At 38.2% G+C, this 16,033-nt stretch overlaps 1 protein-coding gene across 1 annotated transcript in view; it reads right to left on the bottom strand.

The window, feature by feature from the left end:
• Positions 1-16,033, bottom strand: part of LOC127567864 (dynamin-3-like) — a 162,294-nt gene that overhangs the window by 81,535 nt on the left and 64,726 nt on the right. The window contains exons 11-14 of the mRNA XM_052011015.1: positions 7,152-7,238; positions 5,841-5,911; positions 1,046-1,097; positions 186-215 (exon numbers count right to left, since the gene is read on the bottom strand). Of these exons, the coding sequence (XP_051866975.1) occupies positions 186-215; positions 1,046-1,097; positions 5,841-5,911; positions 7,152-7,238 (240 nt within the window). The remainder of the gene's footprint in view (positions 1-185; positions 216-1,045; positions 1,098-5,840; positions 5,912-7,151; positions 7,239-16,033) is intronic.

Genomic DNA, 16,033 nt, shown 5'->3' with positions numbered 1-16,033 from the left:
CAACAAATGGATAAAATCTATCCTTGTTATTTTTTTCTGTGCATTAAAGGTGAAAAATATGCAAGTGTGGGGAAATGTTAATAACAAACTGAAGATCATGTTATTTAGTGATAGGCAATCTGACAAAAAGTTAACAGTGCTCAGTCATAAACCAATAGTGCATCTTACAAAACCTTAGCTCGTACAATTTGTCTCAACAGTGGAAGATGAGAGTCCTGAAATAGCAAAACAAAAATGCAACAGAGAAATACATTGGTAAAACTGTGGACTCAAGTACATACAGTATTTTAAAAGTTTGTTTAAAATGTACTTAGGTGCCTGTTGTACAGTTTTGTAATAAATGGTTGCCAACATGCTCATACAGAACCATAACAACATAAGCTAGTCTTCAATTGTTGCTCAATCTAATACCTTTTAAAAAAAATCCATCAAGGTGTTTCTAAACCAAATTAAATTACTAAATTATAATTCATTCTGAAATGTTTTACAACCTAAAATGAAACATTGCAATAGATTTTTAGAAATATCACATTTTCTATTGAAGTACAGGCAACCATTAACATTTCATCAAAACCTCAATGAAACAGACATACTGCGCTCTGAGAAGGCTTTCTCTTTAGCCTTTAGTAAAAGTGTGCACATGTCTGAATGAGTAAACTACACTACTTGAAAGTACAGAATAATTACTCACCAATAATTCTTCTGCCAAGCAGTAACAACAGAAATAATTGTAAACAGAAGTGCAATTAGTTGAGATGGAGGACCATGATGCAGGAAAAAGAAGGCAGCCAAAAAAGAAATAAAAAATAAGACAATACAACACATATGGCAATAAAGCAAGGAGGAAAGAAAATTCTTGTGCAATGATTGTCCAATGTGCAGTCAAAAAGATTAATTTGAAAAGCAGTTCTTCAACACAATCTGAAAATGTTCATAATCATGCTTCATAAATTATGTTGCAAGGAACAGAAAAATTATAACTACAGAAGTGCAATGCATGCATCTATTTGAACTTCTACCAACAAAAAAATAATGGAACTCTTACCTGATTCCCAGCAGGGTGCTTCTTATATAGCTGACCACACCTTTGTTGGGCACTATGGAAAAAAATATAACAAGCTTCTAAATGTAAATACTTAACAAGATTACTTAAATTTTTTATATTCCATTGGAAAAGATGCATCAAATTTAAGATATTATCTGGCTCTTTCAGGATGTCATTGTAGAAAAAACAAAAAGATAACGTGGATGGATGCGCATCACATATTTAATCTTACAAGAGTTATTAAAGCAAAGGTAGAAGTCCTTTCTGGTGAGCTACAAGTACACAACAATTGGCCACGACTTACTAATAACTAAAATGACTAGAGGCACAACATCTTTATAATTATGAACTGTTAACTTACCAAAAATGCTTGCATTAAGCATAAGATACACAGATCTTTGTTTATTTGGTAAAAAATATGTAACCTTGCACATTACATAAACAAAAACTTTTTATACAGTCCTACTAAAATATAAAACAGATACAGTTTTTTAAGATTTCTTTTCCAAGACCCAATATTCTAGAAATTCCTTCCACACCGTGCAGCTGTAAATAAGCAAAACCTGGAATCAAGCAACCTGGCCCCAATTTCTAGACTTCTGAGTGCATGATGGAAATTTGACTCCTGGTTCTTTGGTGGGATTTTCATTCACACAAGAAACTTTTTCCAGAATGAAATGATGCCCAAAATTCATTTCCAGCATGATTTTCAACCTCGCTGGTGTGGGGGAAGAAGGTTTTTTTTCTTACCTTAAATCCTTGAAAACAGTGCTATTGAAAAGGGCCAATACTCACATTGCATTCTTTGAACTCACTGAAATTTGTGACCTGCTGCAACATTAGATACAAAATCTCATGTGTGCCAGACTGGTTTTCCCCTGGAGGTCAAGGTTATAGTCACTCTCAGCTTCCTTGCCTCAGGACCAATCTCGCCTGATATGCTGTTCATTGCTCTATTAGAAACATTAACCAAGCTTCATACTTGATGCAAGACCTTTTCTTCAGCTCACAGAAGCAGGCCGAGAAGGCACAGGAATTTTCTAGCATCACAGACTTCCACAAAGTACAGATGTTCAAAACCTGCACTCATTTTAAATTACTCCTTAGAGACCTCTCTGGCAACCTCCTAGCTGTTGCCCTATAGATTTGTAGAGCCCATAATACAAATAACATGGTTCCTGTGGGTACTGGTCTTCACCAAATTGTCCAGGTCAATCTGCCCCACAGGAAAATTCTCCCTCCCTTCTCTCATCATTGTCGTATGTATTACTGAAGCAGCAACATTCCCAAGTAGCTATCAGAGTGCTACTTTTAAGGTGCTGGTTGCTAAGATCGCAGCTGCCAGGCTAAGTGAAAGCAGCTGTAAGATCTCATAATAGATTAATAGAATAGTGCTGCTGGAACTGAATAGTGTAGCATTATGCAGGGAAACTCAAAAATATTGTTTTAGTAACCTCACAATTTAAGATCATAATCTTTACGGACTTTTAAAAAGTGTCAGGGTCACACACAGAACTCTTTAAATCTATTAAGATATAATGAAGCATTTATAGATCCCTACCTCAACAAAATTCAAACAGTTTGAATATTAAACATAAAAACGTAATGAGTTAAAAGATCTACATTTCCTTTCCTAGTCTTAGTGTTTTAAGGCATCTGAAATATATTTGTATTCCATGAATTGAACTCTGCAATCCTCTTAGGTTGATAGAATTTATGCTTCTACCTCTGCCTTGCTGAGAGTGCCTATGTAGTTGCCCATTAGCCAGCTAGCCCAGATTGCTAATGCTCAAAACAACATATTGCAGATTGAAGTATGGTCATCCTCGACAAGAGCTACACACAGTCACTCTTTGTAGACAAATGCAACTGCTACTACTTAAACCAGGGGCAACTACACACTTGTTTGTCTGCAACCACAGAAGGACCACTGTGCAGAAATAGCAGAGCTGCGAGGGCACATACAAGACAGTCACAAAGGGAATATATAAAGGTCAAACATTGTTTACTTTGGTTTTGATTTATTACTACATCGTTTCAAATTGTGTCCGCTTTTAAGTTGTCAGAAAAAAAAGATTGCAACTTTGGAACTGTATCACAATGGGATGGCACATTTCTCATTATTTAGCATCACAAGGGTGCTAAGCATTGCTTTGCAGTTACCATTTGTTTCTCATTCTTATTGGCCTTCTTCACCCAGTGCATTGCTAGCGGTGAGGGTGCTCAAACATTACTCTTTAGGGAAAGCTCCAAAACAAAAAAAATAAATGAGCAAATAAGGCAGGATATATATCTAGGTGAAAATGTCATGAGATTGAGAATCCACACTATAAAGTACCCAAGCAACAGTTGCTTTTGCTTTCATAGGTGGTACAGGTAAAGGCTTTGATTCAGCTGGAAAGAATTAAATGCAAAACACTGGGTAGGCCGCCCTTGGTGTATAGTGTGCAGCTCTGGTCGCATCACCTTGGGAAGGATGTGATTGCACGAGAGAGAAACAGCAGAAGAGATTCACTAGATGTTGCTTGGATTGAAGGACTTTGGTAATGGGGAAAGATTGGATAGGCTAGGCTTGTTTTTCCTGGAGTGGAGGCGGCTGAGGGACGATTCAATAGAAATATATAAGATATTAGAGGCGTAAATAAGGCAGATAGTCCAAGTCTTTTTCCTGTGATTGGGGTATCAGAAGGTTAGAGGAAAAAGTTTTAAAGGGGATCTCAGGGGTCTATTTCTTTTTCTTTACACACAGAGTGGTTGATATCCGGAATGTGCTACCAAAAGAGGTGGTGGAATCAGACACAATGACTATATTTAAAGGGCATTTAGACAGATACTGAAATCGGCAAGGTACAGAAGGATATTGTCCTGATGTGGACAAATGGGATTAGTGTAGATGTGCAAAACGGTTGGGATTGACATTGTGGGCTGAAGGGCTTGTTTCTGCGCTGTACAACTCCATGACTATAGGCATTACAATAACGTCAGGTGGCAGTGAAAACTCAGGTTGTTTGATAAGAAGGAAGTATGCAGATGTGTTATGCTGAAAAAGGCAGGGCAATCTTCAGTGCAGCTGCACTCAGAGACAAGTGGAGAGCATTCTTCAGTGCAGAGAATATTCCTCTTGACCCTGACTTGTGCCTTGCAGATGGCAGAAAGATTTCATGAAAGGGGGAGTTGTGCACTGTAGCATACGCAGACCCCCAATAAGTTCTTGCAGCCTAGTAATTAAGTGCCTGGTCCACATAATTTTCCAGTTAATGCTGATCCCTAGGATGGTTGCTATTGAGCTGGAAGTAGTAATGTCATGGACTGTTAAGAGGAAATGGATTAATTTTCACTTGATTCAGATGGTCCTAGTATGGCTTTTTCGTATCTTACCAATTATCATCCCACATTTAAAAGATGGCAAGGTCTTGTGACATTCTGCGGTGGGCAGGCTCTTAATTTGTGGATTGTCTTCATTTGAACCCCAGAGCTATAAGGCATGCCTTAACAGCATACCTAGAGAGAGCTGCTTCTTCCTCCTCATACAGGACTACGTAATTACAATAACCACATTGTAGAAGATGCAGAAGGCAATGATAAATAACAAGACATGTTTTCTATTAAAGAAAGGTATTGCTCCTGAGCAATCCAGGTAGTGAAATCACACTAAGGATCCCAATAGTGCCTGCAGTTAAAACCGTACTCTCCAGCATGACCTGGAACCCAGAATAGAGTATGGGGCAAGGTTTTACAGAATGCTGGTGAGGCCACACTTGGAGTGTTGTGTTCAGTTTTGGTCACCCTGCTGTAGGAAAGTTATTAAACTGGAAAGACTGCAGAAAAGACTTACAAGGATGTTGCCAGGACATGAGGGACTGAGTTATAGGAAGAGGTTGGACAGGCTAGGACTTTATTCCTTAGAGTGTAGGAGACTGAGAGGTGATCTTATAGAGGTGTATAAAATCATGAGGGGCATAGATAGGGTGAATGCACTCAGTCTCTTTCCCAGGGTTGGGGAATCAAGAACTAGAGGGCATAGATTTAAGGTGAGAAGGGAAAAATCTAATAGGAACTTGAGGGGCAACTTTGTTTTTACACAAAGGGTGGTATCCATGTGGAATGAGCTGCCAGAGGAAGTGATTGTGGCACATACAATAATAACCTTTAAAAGACAGTTGGACAGGTACATGGATTGTAAGGTTTAGAAGGTTGTGGGCCACATGCTGGCAAATAGGACTAGCTTGGATGCAGCATCTTAGTTGGTATGGACCAGTTGGGCCAAAGGGCCTGTTTCCGTGCTGTATAACTTAATAACTCTACGGCAAAATACGTTGGTGATCAACCTCAACCTCCCAAAAGCCATCCATCTCTTCATCATGGCAACTGAAAATGAGCAAAGCTTCTGAAATCCATGTTTACTCTGCATGTAAGAAACGATATCAACAGCAGCTATATAATGCACTAAACATGTTAAAAGGTCTCAGTCACATTCCATCAGCAACACATAAAAAACATGAGCTATATGATGAAATTCCCAGGTCATGTTGTGGAACAGGATGGAAAACTGATGGACCTTACTTTTTTTTAATATTTATGCTTTCAAAAAGTGAAATAACTATATTGTGTTACACTGAGAATCTCAATGGCACACACCAGTAAGATCTTTATTCATTACCCGAATTTCAGTTTTGGTACATTTTACTAATGCTTACTGTATATGCTGTAGACATGCATGATTAAGGTGCCCATGAAATTGAAATCATAGACATTTATCACAGTCATTATTAGAAGACTTCAACTAGATACCTACTTTGCAAACCCAATGAAGTCTTCATGGTTTGTATTGATATAAGACAACTGGATATCAATCAGTAACAATACCTAAAGAAAATAAAATGTTAAAGTTTTAACCATATTTTATACATTCAACCTTAGTTCTTAAGTAAAGTAATCAGGCAAAATGTGAAAACTCTCCCAAAGTTCCTATAAACTATTTCCTATTTCTGAAATCAAACCCAAATGAATTATCAACATTTTGTTGAGTTTGACCGATTTTGTAGCACCCAAGTACCAATCAAACTTGCAAATGTTGGAGTAGCATAATGGTGAGGTATACAGTTTAATGATAGCATCCAAATAAGTATTAGGATTTGAGAATCTTGCAAATAAAAATAATGCACATCAATCTAAAAGCCAAACTCTGTGGATTCCACAATTCTGAAATAAAAACGAAAACTGCTGCAGATAGTCAGTAGGTCACAAGTATTTATGGAGAAAGAAACAATATTAAAATTTCAGATCAATGACCCTTGAGTCCTCGTATGATCTCCAGGACTATAACGTATGCCCTAACAGGACATCCAGAGAGCATGGCACTTCCACCTGCTGTTTAGGGACTAGGCACTCATGACAGCCACACTGTGGAATATGCAAAATTATAGATCTCTATCCACCAATGATAAATAATAAGATATAATTTCTTAAGTACTGCAGAGGATCCACTGTGCAATACACACAGTGAAATCATACCATGGACACCAATGGTACACACCAGTAGCTCCAGATCGAACCAAGCCTGCAGTTACAAAAGAGGATCTTTTGTCAATGGTCAAACACAATCTGGATGTTCATATAATGATATAGTTTTAGCTAGTTATGAGAAACTTCAGATTCAAACATGAAGCCCTGACCTTCATATGATTATAGTCCATCACACCCTGAAACAATGGGAATTGTGCAATGCAAACAGATCAATATGCCCATGATATCTGTTACTATCTGTGTAAGGAGGAGGTGAACACACCCCAGCAGAGACTTAATCTATGACAGCCTATATTCAGTAGCGCAATGCAGACTGCAAGCAATGGTGTATACGAGTTGTCTGAATTGTATTGGAAGCAAAGATGAAGGTGAAAATGACTTTCACCCCACAGGCAGAACAACCCAGGTTTTGGTGTATGGTTGGACTGCTGCCTGCAGAAAATCTTCTGCAGAAAGCAATATGACTCCCAGAATACTCTCAAGGAATAGGCCCTCCTGACCAGACCCCTTTTGTCCTTTCTTCACCCTCCTCATGAGTATCTCCAGCATTTTCTGATTTTTGTTAATAATGTACACTAACCTGGTTCTTTGTCCTTTCTTCTCTTTCTCGTATGTAGCTCGAAACAATCCTCTCAGTCTCTTCCTGCAATTTTGGATACCTGCCCAGCTGTAAAGATAAAACACATTTACTTAAATTCCTTAAGGTGAATGTCCATCCATTTAGTGAAACCACTCACCTTAATATTGTTAAAAGTATGTTTACTATGTTCATTAATAACTGGTTTCTATGATTTTTCATGTAATTCCACACAGAACATTAATTGTTCATGAAGGTGAAATTCAAAATGAAGATATCCTGATGTACGAGTTATGTTCTTAATACAAAGAAAATGTATCTTAGAATATGCTAAATAAAAGAACGATGTTCACAAGTAAATTTTGAACTAAATTTATTTGTTAAATATTTTCTATGGATGGAAATGATTCAACTACAGTTAGAAAATAGGCTTCATTTCAACACCTTCAAGCTGTCAAATAGTGACTGTAGGTCAGAGTAAATTTAAACTTCCAACAAAAAACAGAAATAAAATTGTCTCCCTTAAAACAAGCTGCAGAATCCAAATGTTACCAAGAAGTTTATGGTTATATCTATACCACACATCAAACATTCTCAACACAAAGAAAAATATTCCAGATGCTGGAAACCTAAAATAAACTCACAGAAAATGCTGGTGATACCAAGCAGGTCAGGCAGCAACTGTTGAGAGAGAAACAGAGTTAATGTTTTAGGTTGATGTAGGTCTGATATTCTGGATCAAAACAATAACTTTTTCTCTCTTCACAGATGCTGCCTGGCTTATGAATCTATCCCTTAACTTTCTGTCTATCGGCTATCAAGCAAAGCAACAAAAATATATTGCCACTACTATTACAAATAGTGAAAGTTTACAGACACCCAGATTCCTCAGAGGTTAGCACATTGAATACAAAATAAATATGCAGAAAATTAGACATAGGATTATTACATTCAGGTATTTGAATGGGCCAGAACTTAAGATAAGATATCTTTATTAGTCACATGTACATCGAAACACACAATGTAATGCATCTTTTGTGTAGAGTGTTCTGGGGGGGCAGCCCGCAAGTGTCACCATGCTTCCGGCACAAACATAGCATGCCCACAACTTCCTAACCCGTACGTCTTTGGAATGTGGGAGGAAACTGGAGCACCCAGAGGAAACCCACGCAGACACAAGGAGAACACACAAACTCCTTACAGACAGCAGCCGGAATTGAACCCGGGCTGCTAGCGCTGTAAAGCATTATGCTAACCCAGCTAGCCATTTTTGCTTACTGCTGACATAAATGTGAGCAACAGACTTACTTTTTACCAATCTCCTGAAGTCCGTCTAAACCTAATCCAAAGGGGCAAACACCTGAGTGATAACAGGGTCTTGTGTGACAGAATGTCATTTGGACAGGCCAGCCAAATACCATCCAAAAAAACAAGTAATTAAAAACTCTGACTACATACAAAGCCATGCTTTCATGCTTTGCTAGCTAATAAAACAGTCAAACACTTTGCAAATTCTGAATGCCTAGAGTATTCAGAAACATTTAAAACCTACTAAAAAAAAACATATAATCATTATTTGAAATTAATAGTTAAAAAAAATCACAAGTACTCTTGAAAACATTTTTAGCTACAACAGTGGTTTTCCCAGATATTCTCCAACACTGGACTCAGCAGATTATACCTGGCAAATGAACAGCAAATCTAGTCATCTAAATAAGGAGGATCAACTGCAAGGGGGAAAGGTAAGGATTAAGTAGTTTACATTTTATGAATTAGTGAGTTTGCTTTCATGTTTTTTTAATTACTTTTGGGATTGGTGTGTTCCTGTAGAAGTCCCAAACTTCCTGATGCTTGCAAGGGTAAATGTTGCCAATTGAGTGTGGAACTAATGCTACTTTCCAACAATCTGTGGCCCACTATATTTGCCTTGTAATTTCTGATACCCTTTTACGGTTGCTGCTTATCTTAGAACTAGAAATTACAAATTTTAAAAATAATTTTTATTTACATATGCCAAAAATATACTTGTACATAAATGCAGTTCTTATTCTATAAGTGAATGTACTCTACAGGGTGTGAGAGTAACCTCTGCAACTAGGGAAACCAAAGTGAAGACCAACACACTTGAGCCTTTTGAGCAGCAAATCATACATTCTTCCTTTGTGCATCCTTACAAGTGTAGCTCCAGGTCAGGCGTTTATGTTAAATTTTCTCAGATAGTACAGCAGTAAGTAAAGGTCATCCCCAAGTTATGGCAGGGTTCTGTTCCTGTGAAGTGCTCGTAACCCAAACACTTCACAAGTTGGAAATACAGCTGCGAATGGAATTCCCACATAGCAGAAAATGCCTGCAGCCCTGCAGCAGCCAGCAAGTCCATCCCATTGGTCTCCCAAATGCTCGATCATATGTACGGGCTACATAAAAGTTGGGCCTTCATAACTGGGGAGGACATATAATCCTTTTTGTGGTCTTATGGATAGACTTCAGGAGTATTGCACGAGCTCAATCAACTCTGAATACTGTCACAATCAATCAGTTTTTAAGTGTCATGGTGCTTGAGGTAGGACCTATAGACCTGTGCTCTAAACTTGGTGCACTCTTAGTAAACATTATAGATGTACACTACATCATGCAGTACAGATCTCAAAGTAATGAGTAATTCCTTTCAAAAACAGAACAACATAAGAAACAGAAACAGGAGGTCACCACTCAAGTCCCCAGTGCATGCTTTGCCATTCAATAAGATCCTGGTTGATCATTTATTTCAGTGTCATTTTCCTATACTAACCCCATAACCCAGAAACATTTGTTATCTAAAAATCTTTACTCACCACCTGGCCCTCTGTAGCGCTCTTAAGATAGAGAATTCAACACAGAAGATGGTGATCCTATGAAGGAATGTATTCTCACCTCACTTCTGCATGGCCAACCACTTATTTTGAGAGGAAGTCTAGCTCTAGACACATCCACCAAGGGAATCATCAACTCCCTCTGTGTCTGCATTTCTCCTGCAAAGCCATGTAAATTTGAGATAACCACAAATTCCTCAGGATATCATAGAATGGTAGTAGAACAGGAGAAATCTGGCCCATCGTGTCCTCCCTGGCTTTCTGCCAGAGCAACCCTCTACCAGAACCTGTCCCCTGCACCTCTTTCAGAACTGTTTCATGTTTTTCTATATTGCCCCTTCTCATTCTGCCTGCTAAAATACATCACCTCACATTTCTCCACATCTGCCAGATATTTACCCATTCCACCGGCCTGTTTATATTCTGCTGCAATCTATCATTATCCTCTTCACAGTTCACAATACTGCCAAGTTTTGTGTCATCAGCAAACTTAGAAATTGTGGCTTGCAGCCCCAATTCTAAACCATTCACTTGAGCTGAAAGATATCACATGTCCTACCATGGCAAGCTTAAATAAATAAATAAATAAATAAATAAATGAATGAATGAATGAATGAATGAATGAATAGGCAGGCATGTAAATAAATATATGGATTTTCAACTGCTACTTGTTAATTAGAAGAGGAATATTCTGAGATGATAGCAAATTTTTTTGTGCATTGCAATATCAACGCGTAAAAAAACAAAATTTCCCTTGTTACCAATAGTCAAGCTTTGTATTAACCATATGCATTGCTGGCAGCCATTCTTAACACTCCCATTGGTTAAAAATGGAACTCCATCTTCCTCAAAGGTAAAAGCATTGCAAGATTAGTTAATAAAATGTCTTTCTAATTTAGTTCAGTGCATTTTCAAACAGCTAATATCTACTTTTGGCAAAAATACAGTATCAAATCCAAATGTATTATGCTGTCTGATAGGATCACTATTATTGCACAGAGTGTTAACACTGATTACTCCCTTGTGGGCTATTTGACGGCACGAAATGACTCTTTATCCAGCAATAGATAGATAAAATGCACAATGCTGGACTGAACAGCATTCAATACAAAAATCAAATAAAAAATTGCTGAATAAATACTGTCAATGGTGAAAATACTCAGAGGTCAGAAAAAAAATCAATGGTAAGGAAAACAATTAACGTTTCAGATAAATGAACTTTCATCAGAACGTGAAAAGTTGGAGATAAACAAGCTTAAAGAAGCAAGGAGAAAATGAAGGAGAAAAGGTAAGAACAAAGGTTAGGTCCTTGGTAGAGTGGAAGATGGGAGAAATTAAATGACAAAAGAGATAATGATGAAGGCAAAAGAGGCAGTGGTTGTCAAAAAAGCAGAAGATAGAACATTGAAAATCTACAACACAATTCAGGCCCTTCAGCCCACAAAGCTGTGCTGAGCATGTCCCTACCTCAGAGCCCTCTATTTTTCTCAGCTCCATGTACCTATCCAGAAGTTTCTTAAAAGATCCCTCCACCACCGTTGCTGGCAGCCCATTCCATGCACTCACCACTCTCTGAGTAAAAAACTTACCCCTGACATCTCCTCTATACCTACGCCCCTGCACCTTAAACCTGTGTCCTCTTGTGGCAACCATTTCAGCCCTGGGGAAAAGCCTCTGACTATCTACCCAATCAATGTCTCTCATCATCTCATAAACCTCTATCAGGACCCCCCTCATCCTCCATCCCTCCAAGGAGAAAAGGCCGAGTTCCCTCAACCTGCTGAGACTATGGGACAAGAGGAGAGGTGAATGGGAGAAGCAAAAGCAATATTTGAAACTTAATGTTAAATTCAACAAATGCAGAAGGTTGTAATATCTCCAGTCAAAACATGTGGTGCTGCTTCTTAAGATTACACTAAGCTTCACTGGAACATTTGCAAGGCCAAGTTGGAAGGGGACAGAAAATTTAAATTACAGACAACCAGAAGCTCAGGATTATGATTGCTGACTGAAGGATGTGCTTCACAGTGCACTCACACAAACTGCATCTGAATGAACCGAAGTAACTACAAAGGCAGTGGGAATAGCTCCTTAGCTAAATGTCTGCTGCACTGAAGATTGCAGTTAAGTACAACTCCAGTCAAAATAACAGGAGGAAACCTTACATATTAGAGTAACAGCTTGTAGATAGTGACATATTATTGCAAACATTGATGAACACCTGATGCATGATGGGATTCATATCATTTCATGAGGTGACAAATTCCATAAACTTTTCATTTCACAGCCCCAAAATCACCCTTTGAAATTATTAAGATATCTTTATTGGTCACATGTAAATCGAACCACACAGTGAAATGCATCTTTTTGCGTAGAGTGTTCTGGGAGCAGCCCGCAAGTGTCGTCACGCTTCCGGTGCCAACATAGCATGCCCACAGCTCCTAACCCGTACGTCTTTGGAATGTGGGAGGAAACCGGAGCACCCGGAGGAAACGCATGTAGACACGGGGAGAATGTAGAAACTCCTTACAGACAGCAGTTGGAACTGAACCTGGGTCGCTGGCGCTGTTATAGCGTTATGCTAACTGCTACACTACCATGCCGCCCAATTAGCAAATTAGACATAATTAAACGTGTGAAATCCTTGGGTTCTGAGATTACTACCAAGCAGCATTGAAAGTACTAAAGTATATTTGATTCCATGTTGTTGATGGAATACACTGCACAATTTTTAATTATTACAGATAATGATCTAAACTTGTATCCAGTACTTATATCTGGTTGCAAAGGGATAATTTATTTCATTTTCATTCTGTTAAGTTAAAAACTCTTGTTTGCAAAATTTCTGCCTATTGATTTGATTTTTATACTTCAAATAAGAGCAAATTAATGTATGAAGGAGAGATCCTTTGCTAACCTTGCCTTTCTCACATTTACTTGCTATGTTCCATTCCACTGAATATGTTGCTTGCTGATAAATTGGGTGATCATTCTTAGCTGAAATTTATACTTTCTCAACCATGAGAGTTAGCATCAACTACTGGGCCAATCTTAACAGCTTCAGGTAATACCAAGTTTCACTCAATTTATATTGACTTGAAAGCTTCAAATATCCTACTACTTTGCTAATCTGTCAATCTTCTTATACTTTGAAACACAGCTTACATTGTCATTCTTGCAGTACAAGAAAGTATGCACTCATTGCGTATATGACAAAAGTGGGTCTAAAGTCAGAATAATAAGTGCTTTAAATATTCAGCAACAGCATCTATTTTACTATTCAGATTAGATACAAGTTGTCATAATCATTATTTCATGTCTTGAGATATAGTGCATGTGCAGTGGCTAGTATGAATGTCTTGAGATATAGTGCTAGAAAGGATGAATCTTTCAACCTTTCTCGCACTATATCTCAAGACATTCCTACAAGCAACTGCACATACTTTATGGGCTGTTTTGACGTAAAAGTCATCAAGTTTTGTAATTCCTTTCATTTCAGTCCTTTTGGTGTAAAGCAAATTTTCTGAACACCATATGAAAGTGCAAATAAACAGAATACAGAAGGCTTCCAAAATGATGCAGTAGCTGTTTCTGGTCTATTTTAAATATCCATAAAAAAATCTTCAAGTGCCCTCAAATGCTGTGGATTTGTTTTCACTGAACCCACAATTGCAAAAGTGATCTAAGGCTTCTTGCAACCTGGTTATGAGAGCACTCAGTGTATTGCAAATGGATGCACATCTTAGATTCTATTGTTATTAATAACTTGGTATCACTTTAGCAATGATAGAAGGCTACTGGATTGGCAATTAACTAAGCCCAATTCATCATACCCCATATAGATACAACATACCTTAATTTGAATAGCTTGACTGGGGGAACAATTAAATCTGGTGACCAGATGCTCAACTTTACAGCCAAGATATTCCCTCCCCACAGCCTTTACTGTCCCTAAAGCTTGTAGTTACTAATGCTACATGAGCAATCTAAATTTGTTGGGCATGGGCATCTAACATCTTGGAAGGAGAAAGAGTAGGATTAAGCTGTTGGTCATTGTGGCTGAAAATGCCAAAAAATACTTCAACCTTCACTTTATTATTCACCTATTGGAATCCATCATGGTTAATGATGAGAAGCCTCCTTGGTATATTAGTTTCTTGGTAATCCACTGTCATTGACTACATGTTGTACGACTCCAGAACTTTATTCTAATCCGATAATTCTGAAAGCACTTAATTCCATCTATGGCCTTATGTGTGTAGTGGGCAGCATTTGTGTGCACTACCTTCACTTACTCATTGTAAAGTATCCTTTGTACTGATATCACCATGCACTTCTACATTCCCCATGGAACCAGCATGATTCTCCTGGCTTCATCCTGGTTGAATGGTAAGAGATGTGGCAGACTACGAGGCAACAGGTTGTGGTAGCTTGCAGTTCTATTGCTGTTGATGAATCACAGATCACCTGTTCTGGGCTGCTGGATCTGTCCTTCAATGACCCCTTTAGCATGGCAGTAGTGCCATACCAAACATGAAAGATGATCTCACAATAGAGACAAATCATAAGAATGGTCACTTCTACCTATGCATTTCTGGTCAGCAATAGTAATCCAGTTGGCTTTTTAAAACAATCTGTAAGTTTTCATTGTTATTTTTCTGGTGGTGGATCATAAATAACAAGTTTTCACGTATTTCCTTCCATGCTAGAATTGAACTGACATCCTCTGAGTTCCTACTATTATTATGTTACCACATTCATGAGTGTTTTGCAGTAATGTGTGAAATTTGGAAGTGACTGATCTTCTGAAGTAGTAAGCCAGCTTTACAACTTTTATAAATTGATAAAGATATTTAAAATATCAAAGAATTTCAATGTTCTTTAAAATTACTTTTGCTGAAAAGTTCAAATTCCCAGATATCCTTTCTTCCAATCTGAATTAACTCTCAATTGCTGTACTTTTTTTTAAATTGAATGTTTTCTTCATTTAATTAAATAGTAAGCTCAAGGTGCAAGGTGTTCTACTCCTGTTCCTGATCGGTATGTTCATATCTGTACTGGATACATACAGATCATGCAGGTCAGAACGTCAGTCAGCACGTAACATTGGCTTGGTGCAACTGATACCCTCTTAAACTTGCATGGCCATGCACACATTAAGTGTTAGAAAAGACCCTGTCACTAATATTTGAAGGGATCATCAACTATTTTAGGTTAATAGCTGGATGATTTCTTCTGGCTGCTGCTACAAATCCACAAATTTTTGGTGCTTTTCCTAGTTGTTTCAAAGGTCAAAAGAGGGAGATGGCAGATATTGAAGTAGGTTTTGTTTGCTTCAGAGCGACAACAGAACCCAGATGTGAGTGCACCAGTGGTTTTTCCAAGAATGAGTCCACACAAAACAGAACAACCTATGAAAAACTGAGGTGCAGAAGATAGAAAAGAACACTCAGCAGGAGGCTATTTCTGCCCAGGGAGCAATTCTCCTACCTGTACCTTGGTAAGGAGCAAAATATGTGAGAACATAGAACAGTACAGCAAAGGAACAGGCCCTTTGGTCCATGATGTCTGTGCCAATCATGATAACAATTAAAACTAATCCCATCTGCCTGTACATGGTCCATGTCCCTCCTTCCCCTGCCTGTTCATGTGCCTGTCTAAATTCTTCTTAAATGTTGCTATCACATCTGATTCCACCACTTCCCCTGGGAGTGTGTTCCAGGCACCAACCACTCTCTATGTAAAAAAACTTGCCTTGCAAATCTCCTTTAAACATTCCCTCCTCTCACCTTAAATCTATATCCTCTAGTATTTGACATTTTCTCCCTGGGAACAAGACTCTGACCACCTACCCTATCTATTCTTCTCCTAATTTTATATACTTCTATCACGTCACCCCTCAGCTTCCAACCCTCCTGAGAAAACAATCCAAGTTTTCTCTGATCTCTCCTTATAGCTAATACTCTTTAATCCAGGCAACATCCCAGTGAACCCCCTTTGCATCCTCTCCAAAGCCTCCACATCCTTACTGTAATG

Source organism: Pristis pectinata, chromosome 3 (assembly GCF_009764475.1).
Source record: "Pristis pectinata isolate sPriPec2 chromosome 3, sPriPec2.1.pri, whole genome shotgun sequence".
NCBI lineage: Eukaryota > Metazoa > Chordata > Chondrichthyes > Rhinopristiformes > Pristidae > Pristis > Pristis pectinata.
This window is presented reverse-complemented; position numbering and strand designations above follow the sequence as displayed.